Source organism: Malania oleifera, chromosome 5, assembly GCF_029873635.1.
Source record: "Malania oleifera isolate guangnan ecotype guangnan chromosome 5, ASM2987363v1, whole genome shotgun sequence".
Classification (NCBI taxonomy): Eukaryota; Viridiplantae; Streptophyta; class Magnoliopsida; order Santalales; family Ximeniaceae; genus Malania; species Malania oleifera.
In genome coordinates this window covers 61,849,456-61,865,875 of record NC_080421.1, presented here as the reverse complement: position 1 = coordinate 61,865,875, position 16,420 = coordinate 61,849,456, and the positions used below count along the sequence as shown (strand labels likewise).

At 37.6% G+C, this 16,420-nt stretch overlaps 1 protein-coding gene across 9 annotated transcripts in view; it reads left to right on the top strand.

Annotated features, from left to right (window-relative positions):
• The first annotated feature begins 298 nt into the window (after positions 1–298).
• Positions 299–16,420, top strand: part of LOC131155811 (uncharacterized) — a 33,616-nt gene continuing 17,494 nt past the window's right edge. For 2 of the 9 annotated variants that reach the window (XR_009136909.1, XR_009136904.1), the window contains exons 1-3: positions 436–1,294; positions 1,376–1,453; positions 1,606–1,876. Coding sequence is in view for 2 of the 9 variants with exons in the window: in XM_058109241.1 (XP_057965224.1) it covers positions 1,799–1,876 (78 nt within the window). In the remaining 7 variants the exon portion in view is untranslated. Of the gene's footprint in view, positions 1,295–1,375; positions 1,877–16,420 lie in introns of all 9 variants that reach the window. The other 7 variants (XR_009136907.1, XM_058109241.1, XR_009136906.1 and 4 more) reach the window with 5 other exon arrangements.

Below are 16,420 nucleotides of genomic sequence, written 5' to 3'. Positions count from 1 at the left end.
TTGGGAAAAGAAATATCTTATATCCCAGTTCAAAATATATTTTGAAGCTTTGATAGAAATAAGTTACATCAACACTAACTTGGTTTTTCTTTTATCTTAAAAATGTTCATTGATCTAAGTATTATGAGTTTCCTACTGAAGAAGCCCCAGCCGTACGTCACTCATTTCTATCCTACTTTGCTAAAATCATTTCTAAGCTGCCTCAAGCCTCATCCAAGTTGATGTAAAATACCCATACGCTCCAGCAGCTAAACGACGTCAATTCAAGTTCTACCCCAGAAGTGCAAGTGCAGTTCTGTTCTGTTCCTCTCGGTGCAAACGTTTCTCTCTCTCACTGGGTCACTGTTTGTCAATGGGTATGAGGTGTAAATTCCATCTTTTTTTTCTCTCTCCCCTCTTCCCTTTATAAATAGGCCTTTGCTCCTCTCCATTTTTCTCCTCTTTCCGGTCTGTTTTGGTGTGAGTGGAGAGAGAGAGAGGCCCTCTCTCGACAAAACCCACATGCTAAGGATTGAAATTGAAGGAAGATCTGAAAAACGCCCACATAAAATTCAAAACATATCCACACAGTTATACGTAGAGGGAGAGATATACACCTAGAGAAAGAGAGGCACTTCGATTAATCTGTTTTCCTTAAATTCTTTCTCTGCCTCTTCCTCCTCCTCAACGATGACTCTTTTGTGCCCAACGAAGCTGTAAAATTTGATGAACCTTTTTTTTTTCTTTACAAACTTCCCTTCTTCTAATATATTATTTTCTATCATTAAAGCTCTTTAATTTTAATTGCGCAGCGGTTTTTTTTTCTGGGTTTTGTTTGAACAGAATTCTGCTTTGCAAATTTTTCCCTACCTTGATATTTCTTTATTTCTCTCCCATAAATTCTGGGTTTCAACAATTTGAATCAGGGTTTTATTTTTTTATTATTGTGTCTTGTGGTTGGTTCGTCTTCTAAGGTCTGATCGATCGCCACTGGTATCAACCCTAATTGTGGTTTTTGTACTATTAGGGTTCTGGTCAGGAGGGTGCAGATTGTAGATAGAAACTAAGCATTGTTGGATTGTTCGGCCGTGTTTTTTTGTTAGCGTAGCAAATCTTCAGTCGAATTTTTATTTAGCTAGCTTTCCAATTTTTTTTTTTTTGTTTTTTCTGTCAAGTGGAGATTGTGGGTTCACTAGGTTCGGTTTCAACTCACGGGGCAAGCATTTGCGAACATTGATGTGTGGAATTTTGTTTGTAAAGAAGCATTAGAATGTAGTAGCTGGAGATGACAAATTGAGAATATCTTCATTTCAAGGTTATGGTGATTGCTGCCTTTGTCAAGTTATTGATATTCTTGGTCAAGAATGCGTCTGATAATGTTTTTGCTAATGAGCAGGTGATGGTTTTTTATTGGCTTAGTAGGCAAGAAAAAGAGTACGGGTGATATAGCTTGGTTGAAATTTCGTTTATCTTGGTACAGTTGTGGTTGTTCAGTCTTGTTCTACTGTAAACTTGATCATTTCAGGCATGAACATAGTTTGTATATTTAGTTTTATGCCGAGTTTAAGATGGGTCATTTCAGGCATGTAAATCGTGATAAGAGAGATTTTGGTTATTGGGTTTCAGAATCTTTTGTTTGCAAGTGATCTGAGAAGGTCATGGAAGGACAATTGAGCTGCAAATGACTTCAAGGACATGGTGCATGAACAGGTGCACAGTTTCTGGTCTGTTCCTGTCCTGGAACAACAATGCCAGAAACTAGGTGAGACCTTTCTGCTGGTGGAAGGATCCTGCATTGCCATTTCAAGGACTCTGTGCAATGTCTCGCTGCTTCCCATTTCCACCTCCAGGATATGAAAAGAAGGCTAAAATTGATGTTACAGACTCGCTGAGAAAGGTGTCCATATCTTTGCTAGCTTCAATTCTGCTTATTATTTGGATCTCTGTATTAAAGTTCAGTTATTCCCAATTGCTTGTTTTCTCACCGTCTAAATTTAAGGTGTGTTTGTTTGTTTTTTCAGAAAAGTCATTTTTTATGAAGCATAAAAAATGAACATCTCCATTTAATCCATTATGAGAACATACCACCTATGTCATTTGAATATATGATGTTGTAAGGATAATTTGTGTATAATTATTATTGAAAAGTTCAATTACATAAGATTGGGGCTTTTGAGATTATGCAAAGGAGAGTGAAGTTGAGTGGGTACTAAACTCTACTGATTCTTCAAACAACATTGTGTGAGATTATTTTGTCACAAGCTTATTCTTTATACTTGGACAAACCCATAGCCATGTTCATTCTCATACAGCATAGCTTACTTTGAACTCATGCACCCTTCTCACTCAAGATTTAGGTAGCATGAAAAACACCATAGCCATGCTCATTCTCACGCAGTTTTAGATTTGTTTGTAACTCATGTTCCTAGGGACATAATAACAGCATAGCCATGTTCATTCTCACGCAGCATAGATTTGTTTGAACTCATATTCCTAGTTCACTTATGTCCCTAGGTCACTCAATTGATTTGCTTTTAATTGTGGATATTTCAAAAATCAACCATGTATGTTATATACTTATATTCCTTCATTTCAAGCAAGGGTTATAGAGAAATCAAAACTGGATGGTAAAATAACATGTCTACTTTCTCTGGTTTATGGGATTTAATATTGGATAACTTCATATAGATCACCCACGACTATAGGTCATTTGATTTCATCTGTGTGGGCTTGTAAAATAAATTACACTAATAAATGTTTGAGGCTGTATTAATTTTTTACTTTTAACTCGGCACCTGTAAATTTTACGTCACATCCATTTTATTGGTTCTTGGATCTAGATGCTCTCTGTTATTGTTTAGCTCAAAGAAAAAGATGCAGATAAAAATTTTTTGCTCCATCTTCACTTTCTCTCCTGAGCACTCTCACTTTCATTGTGCCTCCGTTGCTGGAGGGCAGCCATCATTATTGTTCCTGGTGACACTGCCATTGGAAGAGACGGAGAACCACTATCTTCATTAAGAGAAAGTCATTTAACCTTGTGATCGAAAGGGATAGAGTCGATCTCCTCCGGATTACTGAGAATCAAAAAGGTGGAAGAATGTTGATCTTTTTGGAGAAAAGGGAAGTTGAATGGCTCTTCTATGTGCTCCAGGAGTTTTGGAATTGCTTCAAGGAGTGATATATCCTTCTTCTTAGAGGACACGTACCAGAACAAAGGAGAAGATCCTTCAGCTTGACCTTTATGAAAATAGATCTGGCAGATCTTCTTGCCCTAAACAGAGTCAAATGAAGGTGGTTGGAGGGCTGTTGCCTTCCTTGAGGGCTTTTTCTCGAAGGAGTGGCTCAAACTCTTCATCACCACGGTGGAACTAAACAGAAGAATTTCCCCTGCCTCCCTGCTTGCTTCAGGTCTAGTTTGGAGTAGTTGAAGGCTTTGATCTAGCTTGCTTCCTAGTTGGAATCATTGGTCTCCTCTCTTGCTCCTTCACTGACAGTCTCCCCCACCTGCCCTCATTGCAGTGGCTGCTTGATTCTTTCTGTCTCGAAGTTGCAGGTGTTGGAGATGACAAGTGGAGGCATGCGCTCCTTTGCAAGTGTTGTTCGTGGTTAGTCTCTAGTCGACATGCAGTCAACAGATTTTGAATTTCCTGGGCCATGTCCCCCTCGGCCCAAACTATTTACTTGTTTAAGAGAAGTTGGAACTTATCTTTCAGTAGGCCCATTTGCACCCAGTCCTCGTTTTTTCAATTTTGGGCTACCTCCCAGCTGGACCTCCTCCTCACAACCTCCTTCCAAGCCCAATGCCTTCTCTCCTTTTCCCCTCTTTTGCTGGCACAACCAGAGGCAAGGCCCCCAAGCCTCCTTTTGGAGCCCCTATCCCTGTTCATGTTCATCCTCCGCCTAGAACTATTGTCTTGGGTGAAGATCAACAAAGGGATGAGTCTTCGGTGCCTGGGAGTCAAGTGGACAAGCTAGCAATCACCCCTATTGAGGAGCCTAATCCTTCAAATGCTGCAGGATCCTGCCTTTCATTTCCCTTGTTTGATTAAATAAGCTGGATTTTGGAGCCCCCCTTCAAGTTTAAGGTTTTGAACTGGGTTCTCAGAAAAATGAATTTAGTGAGCAAGCAGATTGGTGTTTCCTTTAAATGTTTTGAGGAAAGAACTTTCTGTCTCTTGAGGAAATTGTAAAAAAAGAGAAGAGATGAAGGTTTGGTTTGTGAGAAAAAACAAATAAGAAAGGCATGAAAAGGGAGCTGAAAAGATTGGAGTTTTCTATTTACTACGATAAATCAGATAGAGTTTCAGACATGGGAGTTTCTAGTTGCAGCGGGGTGAACTTACGTTGAGGAAAATAATCTCTTGGTATGTGAGGGGGCTAAATGACAAGGCCAAAAGAGCAGTTTAGATCATTTCTCAATGATTGGAGAGGGGATGTCTTCTGCTTTCAAGAAACTCAGGTTGAATCTATAAACTATTGGTTGATAAATAGCTTATGGGGTGAAGAAATTGTCAATTGTTTGAGTTTAAAGCCACAGGCACAGGAGGGATTCTTACCATGTCAAACAATTTGGTTATAGAATTATTAGATCATTTTGTTAATTCCTTCTTGTTGTCTTGCCTATTCAAGAACTTGGATGACAACTTATGCATTTTCATTGGGATCAATGGTCTTGGCAAAGGTTGTTTTAGGTAAGGCTGCAAATGAGCCAAGCCGAGCCGAGCCGAGCTTCAGCATGCTCAGGCTCCGCTTGGGCTTGACTTGGTTCGAGCTCAGAAAGTTGGGCTCGAGATTAAAAATATTGGCTCAAACTTGAGCTTGGGCTTGGCTTATTTGCAGGCTCGGTTTGGGCTTGGGCTTGGTCTCGGGCTAAAATTTTATAAATGACTTAATAATGATGGTTTAATCCACCTATTTTGTTTGGATCAAAATTTGTCCCTTTCTTCTTGGGTGATTAGGCTATTGGACTCTTGGGATTGGGCCAACTTAATGAGCATATTAACGTGCTTATTGTTGAGGTCCTTAACGAGCCAATTATTGAGCTACTCACAAGCTGAAATGAGCCGAGCTCAGCTATGCTCACGCTTGGCTCATTTACAAATCGAGCCTAAAAGTTAGGCTTGGGACTCGTTCATTTAGATATTAAATGAGTCTGAACGAGCCTTTACTGAGCTAAGCTCCCGAGTTGCTCTTGAGCAGCTTTGGATAGTAGAAGTAAATGGGAAGCCCCCTAGTGTGTTTTTTTTTCTGGGTTGGGTTTTAACTTGTTTTTGTATCCTTATGAAAGGAGTGGGAGATATTTGGACTCATCCAATATGTAGGAGTTTCATGACTTGGTGAGCAATTGTGGCCTCTTTGACCCCCTCTCACTCAAGGATCAACAAATTCCTTATCTCCTCTAACTGGGAGGAACACTTTCCAAGAGTGACAACCCTTTCTCCCTTAGCTTGTTTCGGATCACTTCCCATCTTACTTGACAGAGGAGGAATCAAGTTGGTGCCAACCCCCTTTTGTTCTGAGAAACATGTTGCTTAAACATGAAGGTATTGGCAACTTGGTTAATAATTGGTGGCTTAACATACATATTGAAGGGAAGGGTAGCTATGTGGCTGCCATGAAATTAAAACATGCTAAAAGAAAAGGTAAAGTGGTGGAATAAAAATATCTTTGACAATATCACTCTAAGGAAAAATGAGATCACTAATGACATGATAGAGCTTGACGACTATGAGCTTAGAGGAGCTTAAATGCTGAAGATATAACCAATAAATTTGCTCTCAAAAAAGCCCTTCTTGAGATTGTTAACTCGAAGGAGATAAGTTGGAGACGAAAATCTAGGGCCCTTTAGTTGAAGGCATGAGATAGGTTTTTCCAATTTGTTTTATCACGTGGTTAATGTGCATCAAAGGTACAATTTGCTAACAAAAGTTGAAGTGGAAGGTAGGCTCCTTCAGGAGGAGGGAGATATTAAAATGAGAATTTGCAATTACTACATAAATATATATACCGAAAAGGAATCTTGGAGACCAATTGTTAATGGTATATCTTTCAAAAAACTGATTTTCTTAATGGCTTGGTGGCTTGAGAGACCTTTTGAGGAAGAGGAAATTGTTTCAGCTCTCAAGAGCTGCAATGGAGACAAGGCCTCATGACCTCACAGTTGTAATATAACATTCTTTCAAAGGAATTGAGTCTCCTCAAGCAAGACATTATTGGAGTCTTTAAAGGTTTCCTCAGCTCAGGCAAATTTGTGGCTAGCATCAATTCAACCTTTGTATCTTTAGTACCTAAAAGAACAGGGGCTTTAAGCATCAAAGACTTTCGTCCCATCAGCCTGGTTGGTAGCCTGAATAAACTCCTCTCCAAATTTCTATAGGCAGGCTTAAATTGGCGATGTCAGAAGTGGTTGGGAAGCACCAACATGCCTTTGTGGCAGGCAGACAAATCATGGATGCTGTCCTTACTGTGAATGAGATTGTAGTTACCTATTTAATGGGAAGAAAAAGAGGAACGACTTGTAAATTGGATATGGAAAAGGCTATAGACCATGTGAACCGGAATCGTGTTTCTACCCCATCATTCTTTATGCTGATTAGTGGCTATTCTTTGCGTGGTTTGAGACAAGGTGATCCCCTTTTTCCCCTCTTATTATCTTATTTATCTTGGTTATGGAGGTTTTGAGCCATATGAGAACCAAAGCAAATGAGGATGGCCTATTTAAGGGGCTTAACATCGGAAGGAGTAGTGATAATTTTGTAGTCTCCCATCTCTTTTTTGTAGGTTACTAATAGATTTTTTGTGAGGACTATCTTGAGCAAATTCTTAACCTTTGATGCATCGTCTTTGGGTTTGAAGCAATCTTGAGTCTGAAGGTGTATTTGGGAAAGAGTGTTATCATACCTATGGAGCCTTGTGATTGTGGTCCCCTCCTTGCAGGCATTCTAGGATGCTATCTCGGAATCTTTCTTATTTCCTACCTTGAACTCACTTTGGGAGCCAAGTTCAAGGGCAAGGATGTTTAGGATTGACAGATTTGAAAGGAAATTGGCTGGTTGGAAAAGGAATTATCTTTCCAAGGCTGCCTGGCTCACTCTTATTGAAAGCACCTTAGCCAATCTCCTAGTCTATTTTATGTGCCTGTTTCCCATTCACAGGGCAGTGGCCAATCATTGGAGGGCATTCAAAGAAAATCCCTTTTTGGGAACACAGGAGAGGAATTCAAATATCTTGTGAGGTGGGGGGTTGTCAAATAGTCCATGCAAAAGGGAGGACTTGGCCTTGGATCCCTTCTTACTTTTACCAAGGCACTTTAGGGGAAATAGCTCTAGAGATTCATGTTTGAGAAAAATTATTTTTGGCGGGAGGTTATTGCTACTAAGTATGGCTTTCACCATAATGGTTGGTCCCCCAAGGAGACAATTGGCTATAGTAGATGTGTCTAGAAATTTATCAGAAGAGGGTGGGAGAACTTCTTTCCCCATATTCATTTCAATGTGGGAAATGGGGCGGATGTGTTTTTGTTTTTGTTTTTGGTATGGCATCTGGTGTGGTGGCTCCCAACTTAGTGCCTCATTTCCTTCTATTTATAGATTTGCCTATGATAAAATTGCCCTCATTTGCCAACACTTGGAACACTCAATCCATGGGATCATTTGGAAGTTTCCCCTAATCAAAAATGTATTTTGATTGGGAAATTGATACTCTTATTATTAATTTTTACAAAAGCCTTTACAATGTTTTGAGTTAGGCCTCCTTGAATAAGCGATGTGGTGCCCGAGCAAGAAAGGAACTTTTTCATTCAAGTTTTACTATAATCACCTTAGCTGTTCGGTGGAGTGCATCATCTATGTTTTTGGAAGCCCATTTGGGAAGCAGCAGCCCCTTCCAAGGTTGCTTTTCTTACATGGGAGCTTGCTCTGGGGAAGATCCTCACCCTTGCCAAACTTCAAAGAAAGGGCTTCTGTATTGTGAATAGGTGTTTCTTGTGCCTTGAGGAAGTGGAATCTATGGATTGAATCCTCCTTCATTGCCCCTGGGCCAAGAATCTTTGGGGCTTCACCGTTCCCATCGTCAATTAGAAATGGATCACTAGCATATCAGTTAAGGGTGAGATTTGGGCTTGGAAAGGAATTTTCTCCAACAAGTTCAAAAGGAGAGCTCTTTCCCTTGTTCCCCTTGCTATTTTTTGGGCAATTTGGAAAGAAAAAAACAGAAGGGCTTTTAATGGGATGGCCTCTTCTTTGTAGGCTGTCATGGATAACTAGATTTCTATGAACTTTAGTTGGCATAGTGGGACGCCTGAGAGGGACTTCTTTGTTATTCTTGATTTCCTGGATTCAGCGGCTGGGTTTGTTTTTGTTCGCTTTCACTGTGCTTGACTAGCATCTTCTTGATTCCCAGCTTTTATCTAATAAATTTCTTTGGTGATAAAAAAAAATGTTATTGTTTACACCAAAAAGAGGCCAAGTGGTTTGGAAATATTTGAGAGCCTCACTTGGAGTATGAAGCTCAGAACATGTTTTTTACTTTTAAAATGTATGCACATACCATAGCATTTGAAGTCATAAAATGAGCATATGATTGTACTTTGTTCTACCCTATGTTTTCACTTACGGTGAAAGATCATGAGAGTATTTAATTACGTATTTTATCTATATAAAGTCTGGGGTGTCACACGCTACATGTGTGTTCCACATCCCTAAGTTTACTGTTTTTAGTGAGATGATAGGGGAGTTATGGGTAGAATGAAGAGTAGGGAAGGAGGGAGGGGGCTTGGGGCTGAACCACTTTGTTTATAATTAAAACATAGGGAGACAAGTGTACAAGAATAAGTACAAAGGCTCTATACTAATAACATAATAAATAATAACTGCAGCACTCCTCTTCAAGCCAGAGCATGGATATCATACTATGAATGTAATTAACCCCTTGACCACCCCCCTAGAGACTTGGTGAAAGCATATCTGCTATAGTTTATCTTCTTGAAAGTTGAGGTGTGATCCCAAGAGAGGGGGGGGGGGGGGTGAATTGGGTATTTAAAATTTTATGCGTGGAAGCTTTAATCAATTTTTAAATTATTATTTCACACACAATCTAACTTCTTAACAGCAATGTTCTTCAACAAATAAGTATATCAAAATATGCTTTGAATATAAACAGGTTTATGCTATGATTTAAATATTAAACCAAACTACACAATATTAACACTTCTTACAACAAATCGATATCACTCAAAATATGCTCAATCCATTAGATAGTGTATATTATAACTTGAATAAGTGATATACCAATCACAATATCATTCCCTGCAGATATATACCAATCACAATAACATTCCCAGCAGATTAAATCAATATAATCTTAGTAACTACTGCAGATGTTAATAAGAATATTCAAATCATTCACAGCATTCAAAAATCAAAGTAAAATAGCATTCACAACAGATATATTTCAAGATAAATATGCTTAGAAATATAAAGAGATAAGGGAAAAGAGTGAAACCAGATTTTTTTTCAAGGTTCGGAAACCGTGCCTATGTTCCTGCCTCAAGCAACCCGCTATGAGGATTTTACTGTCCCTCCTTCAATAGGCGGAGAAGCCTCTTTCTTTTAGTAGGCGGAGATGCCTTTTACAAACCTCCTTCAATAGGCGGAGTCGCCTCTCTCCTTTATGTAGGTGGAGTTACCTCTCTCCTTTGCTTGGTTGGAGTACCCCACTCCTTCACTAGGTAGAGTCACCTCTCTCCTTTACTTAGGTGGTGTTACCTCTCAAGAGAAAAATCCTTTCACTTGTTCAATGATTCACAACCAGAACCGTCAGAATACAAAGAAACAATAATACTAGAGTTGTGCAAAAAGAAGCTCTCTGAATAGAGTAGATTGTACACAATAAGCTAATGCACTCTCAAAATGATATTGCTATGAAGCTCGAAGAGTAAAGGCTAGGTTTTCTGGGTTTTGAAAGCTTTGAACTTGAAAGAACAACTCAGAAAATGAGTTTCAGCAAGCACAGCGCAAATCACCTTTGATATTCAATAATAGGTGTAATCTCTTGTCCAAAACATGTTTAGGGTTAACTATTTATATCATCTTTTGAATTATAGCTGTTGTGCATGTTTTGGTAACTTTATATTTGAGAATCGAAAGGATTTTCGACCGTTTGCAAAAGTTATCACAGCGCTTTGGTCGATTGAATAGACAGTTCGATCGCCCTAGCCAATTTAAATCTGAATTTCAAAACATAGCCATTTGGTTGACTGAACTCTAAGTTCGGTCGCTTGAACTCAACTGTGTCTGGAGCTTGGCAGTAACCATTCGGTCGACTGAACCTATAATTCGGTCGCCTAAACTCTCTGATAGCAGACTAGTTTGTTCAGACTCTTGCATTCGGTCGACTGAGCATTAGCCTCATGCGCCCGAACATCCTAAAATTCAATATTCCTTTAAAATTTTGATTTTAAAAATGATTTTTAACCTTTTGAAATAACATTTAGACTTTGTAAAAATATTTTTCAAGTCTTTAAAAGGTATCTAGGGTCCAAATATATAACCTAAGAGCTTAATAAAAAAAACCAACTAAGATGTACTTACATAAACCCTATTTTACAATACACATGATACGCTATTTAGGTTTTCCTTAAGGCTTGGTCTTCGTCCAAGCTTTCCTTCAACAGCTGTCTTTCATTTACTTGTGTTCTTCATGGCTTTCCATTATGCATTTTTATTGTGCTTTTATATAGTAATACCTGTAAATACACTTGATAGCACAATTAGATCCCTTGGTTTGTCATTATCAAAATGAGATCTAGTCTTGTTAGGCCAATAATCTCCCCCTTTTTGATGATGGAAAACAAGGAGAAAAATGAGGTAGCCTTGATAAGGCTCCTCCTCACAATAAGCATAATCATAATCAAAAGAGTAAGCAATATAAAAATATTTGTTTAGGCTCAATTGTGATTAAATTCTTCCATTTTCTAAAAAATCTCCCAATTTTTACTTAGAATTCAAAAAGGTATTTTATAATAATTTATGCATTTTGCTTAAAAATTTCTCCCCCTTTTGACATAGAAATCAAAAGTATTATTTTACCACTTAGAAATTTCATTTTGCTTATTATTCGCCCCCTTTGGATATCAGCAAAAAAATCCCAACAAAAATTCAGCATTATAGTACAACCATGCAAATGGACAGTTAGAGCAAACATATGTTTGCCAACAACCAGCATGCAGGTCACAAAGATATGACCACCAGCAATATGTGATAAGCATACATTAATCAGCCAAAGTCTGCCAATATTCAACATTACATCACAACCAACATTCAGCAGTCAGCATGCATACACAATTAGCATTTCAACATAGAACTCATAATGGTTGCTAACCAGTCATGTATATATTAATATCAGTAATCATACATAACGAAGCTGTTTTCAACCGAACAAGAACCAAAAGAAGTACAATCAAAGTACAATCAGTTACAAAAAGTTTCAAAGATCACTCACTTTAATAACTAGCAAAACTCTCATCTAGTCCTCATCGATAGGATCTCCATTGGATGAGTTCTCATCCTCCTCCTCATCAGCATCTTCATCCTCTTCACTCAAGCTTACTTCCATGGGTGCTTTCCCTTTAGATGAGGAAGCACCACCCATGTTACTTTCAATCCTTGCGAGGCGTTGATTGAAAGAACTGAAGTTAGAGTGAATATCTCGCTGCATAGTGTCAAATCTGAAGTCTATATGCTGACGAAGATCATGGAGAGTTCCTAGGATAGAGGCATAATCAGAAGGAGCAGTAGCTAGAACAGCAGGGGCAAATTGCTCCTCATGGTGTGGATCATCTCTATGTGCATGTTCACGTTCCTCCTCCATGCGTACATTCACATCATCTCGCGGAGGTTGACGGTTTTTAGGGATCCAACCAAGTACACCAGCCAGCTCATAGCCATTTTTTTAAACAGTGGTAGATGAGAACTTATCAGATCTTTTTTGTCTAACAAATAAGGTGGAAGGATGGGCAACGCCAAGATGTTAAAAAATGAGGTTTAGAGCGCCCCTTTGTAAGGAAGAATGACTCTATGGGTTTCCTCTTTGACGATCATCCACCTTATGATGAGAGAGGGAAGATACAGACGCCTTCCGGTATATATACACCATATCACAAAACAGTCTACGTAAGACACGTGATTCCTAGATCCAGTTCTAGGGAGGATTTTTTATGTGATGAGTAGGTGGATTATTTTGGCTTCAAGAGTCAGATTTTTGTGCGAAGGAGAATGCCCAAAATCATTGCTTGGTTCAGTTAAAACAAGAGGCAAAAAAGCTTGGGGGGTAAGTGAAGGCTGAACCTTGCAGCCATGGTCTTAAATTTCCACGAAATTGTTGAAATTTCCGTCGAAATTTCCGGTTTCCATCACCCTCAAAATTGAAATGGCAATCGATTTCCGTCTTGGATAATATTCGTCTAAATCTCAACGAATCATCCAAAATTTATCGAAATTTTGATATTTTAGTGAAACTTGTCGAAAATTTAACTATACACTGAAATTTGCTCAAAATTCAAATGAGAGATTTAGGAGTGAGTAAAATTTCTCTCTTTATTTATTTTATTTATTTTTATTGAAACGAAAGATTATTACAAGTGCTTTTGAAATTATATGAAAAAATAAACTTATAGTAACATTTTATTTAACCATTCATGTCTAAATTATCATTATTTGTATAATAAATAATATTTAAATGATTTATGAATTGCATTTGTTTCAATTGAATATGTTTAATGTACATTATTTTACAAATATGTTTGTAACACATACTATATTACAACATTTCCATCTCATACACAACATAGATGTATCTAACTTGCAATATATTAGTCCTAAAGCTTACATTATTATGTCTATTAACCATTTCTAAAATTTCACAAAGTATTCCATGCTTTACTACTAATTTGCGTTATTTTTTCAAATCGAAATCGAAATTTCCGTACTTTTGGAGCTTCGAAATTTGAGTCAAAATTGAAATTTAAGACCTTGTTTGCAGCAATGTTGCTGGCATTGAGCGTAAAGGTTTTGGACATGATTTGTATAGTATGTTGGTTACCCTCCCCTCCTAAATTAGCATAGAAGAGACGTACTAGATTTCGATATACCCCTTGGGGTTGATAAGATACAAACCTATCCCAACCTAAGTCAGAAAACCTCCGAAAAATATTTGGAAAATGTTCTTGCATAAATGGAATGTCAATAATCTTCCCTAGAATAGGTTCCAAAGATCAAAGATGCTCATTGTATATTTTCTTAGCTCCTGGAGTCAAGAGCCAATGATGAATGAACTCAATGTCAGCTTTACATGAGGTGGGAGTTTTCCGTGCAATGCTCTTGGCTCTGGGCATGATTTTCGAGGTTGAATGCAAAGAAAGCTGTGATTAGGAAGAGAAATTTGAGCTTAGATATGAGTTTAGGAAGAGAAATCGAAGTGTAGAAAGTTCGAATAGAGAGAGACGCACGTTGGGTGAGAGAGGAATGGCGTTCAAGGAATTGAAGAGGCTAAAGTTAGGGTTTTTGCGAGAGTTTAAGATTTTAAATGCTCGCGGTTCAGTCGACCGAAAGTGGGGTTCGGTCACCTGAATCACCTGACGCACCAAAATATTAGAGGCAGTAATAGGTTTGGTCGATTGGATGTGTCGTTCAATCACCTGAAGCACTTAATACTCTCAATGACCAGGTTAATATGGGTTCGGTCGACCTACCCTCTTCCTTCGGTCGTCCGAATGTCCTGAGATTTTCCAATTTCTTAGATTTAGCTTGAAATACTTAGGGTAATGATCTAATTCTCCTCTAACACCTTTCCTAACATATAATAATCTTGATTTGCTTCAAATTTTCTCCTTTTTGACCAAGATCATTCATTTTGCAAACTTCCATATAAGATCTCCATTTTACCAAACAAGAACAATATTATGATTGGCTAAGGTCTGAATGGTTTTCCAATCTAGCTTAATCGACTCCTTGTGCAACCAATGTGGATTTGTTGAGGCCAACCATGCCATTTTCATATTCATTTAGTTCCAATACTTATATGATCAATAGGCCTAAGAACTAACATTCAAGATTGTCTAAACTCATTTTATCTTTGATTTGCACAACAAATTTCTGGGTTCTAAGATGCAAAATAATTATCTATGATTTAAAATGAAGAGCTGGTAGTTGACCTATGTAGAAATTCACCAAGTGTTTGATAAAAAGTTGATAGCTGAATAGAGAGTATGGAATTTTATCAAAGATAAGCCTATTTTCATGCTTGTGGATTAAGCATGATAAGAAAATTCTAATCATTTAGGCAATATGTATTTAGGAGTGATGATATCTTTTGGATTTATGTGGAGACAAATTCCGTTGCAGTCCTAAGCTAGCATGCTATCTCATCCCTTGAGCTATAGCCAATACTTTCATGCATTAATCAATCAGCAACGATATATAGTTTAGAGGATGTACTGGATTTCTTATTTTGGCTTATTTCTCTTAGGTCCTTAGTATAGTAGACACATCTATTGGGATTTGACATTTTAAGCGTTATCCACTATCAGAGCATTATTATTGTCATTACTAAACCTTTTCATTTAGACATGGTTGAATAGACTTGAATCCTTAATAGATTACTAATCCTAAGTTCTAAGGAAGAATTATTTTAAAAATTAGGTCATTCTTCTTGGAGCCCATCTTCCTTGGGTTTCAAGGTTTTAGTATTAGATGTTTTCTTGACTCTCCAAACTTGTTTTGTTTTCACACCTTTTCTTTTAAATGGGCTATTAAATTTGATATGACCCTTCTTTTTGCATAAGAAGCACGTGGTGTGTGTGTAAGCATTGTTTGAAGAAGTGTTGACATAATGTTTAGATTCTCGTACAAAATATCCCATATAGAGCTTCTTCTTTTTCTTATTTTCTTTTCCATTAAAGCCAATGCCTTCTTTGTCTAAGGTCATCTTTTGTGAACCTACTAGCTTATCAAAGTTATCTTTACCACTTGTAAATTTATAGATTATCTTAGCATAGTCATAAGCCTTTCTGATCCTTCTCATTTTCAACAGTAGCTTGAGATTTTAGGTCTTCTAGCTCTTTTGTCACTTTTTCAATCTTATTCTCCAATCTATTAATTTTTAAGTCCTTTTCCTTTTCAACAATAGTATGAGCTTCTAATTCTTTCATTAAAGCTTCATTCTCATTCTCCAATGAAGTGTATCGTTTAGTCATCTGAACTAGAATCTTATGAACCTTAAATAATTCTCTTTGTAGTTGTTCATAAGATGGCATACTTTCATCATTCGATTCATCATATGATTCATCACAATATTCACTATATGAATCGTTAAATGAGTTCAAAGAAGAACTTTGTTCCTCATAGTTGTTTGATGCCATAAGGCAGAAGTTCACAACCTTCTGGTCGCTTGATTCACTTCCTAAACTACTGGAACTTGAGCCTTCATTGCCTTTTTCTTCTTAGAGTCCCTTTTGAGTAATGGACACTCTGGTTTATAATGTCCAACCTCCTTGCAGTTGTAGCAAGTAGGTGGTTCTACTTTAGACTCTCTTCTTCTTGACTCTCCTTTATCCATCTTGGAGTCTTTGAATTTTCTTGTAAATTTCTTATTTTTTTTAAGGAATTTTTTGAGTCTTTTGGTTATAAAGGCTATGTCATTTACATCCATCTCTTCTTCATCTTCATCACTTGAGCTTTCCTTAGAAGCTTTAAGGGTGATGGATTTCTTGGCTTTAGGGTTTTCACTTGCTAGTTTGTTAATAGCCATCTCATATGTGAGAAGTGACCCGATAAGCTCGTCTAGGATCATTGCCTTTAAATTCCTACCTTCAACTATGGCTGTAGCCTTAGGTTTCCAAATAGATGGGAGTCCTCTAAGAACTTTCCTAATCATCTCATAGGTAGGGTAATTCTTTCCAAGAGCATTCGGGGAATTTATAATATGAGTGAACCTAGTGTGCATACTAGATATGGATTCATCAGGGTTCATTCTAAAAGCTTTATACTCACTAGTGAGCATGTCTATAGGATTATCCCTAACATCGACAATTCCTTCATAATTTATTTCTAACTTCTCCCAAATTTCTTTAGCATTTTTACAACCCATTATCCTATTAAATTCATTTGCGTCTAGCGCGCAATATAGGACATTCATTGCACTGGAGTTGATTTGCATTAATTTCATATCTGTTTTGTTCATTCACTTTCTTCCTAAGGAACTTCTTTATTATCAGTGAATTTTTTAGGCATGTAATTGACTTTATAATAACTCTCCAAGCCCTCCAATCCATGGTTTGTATAAAAATTCTCATCCTTTGTTTCCAAAAGGTGTAGTTAATACCGCAAAATATTGGGGGCCATGTGGAGGATTGACCTTAACCAAATGGGGATGCACCTAGGTT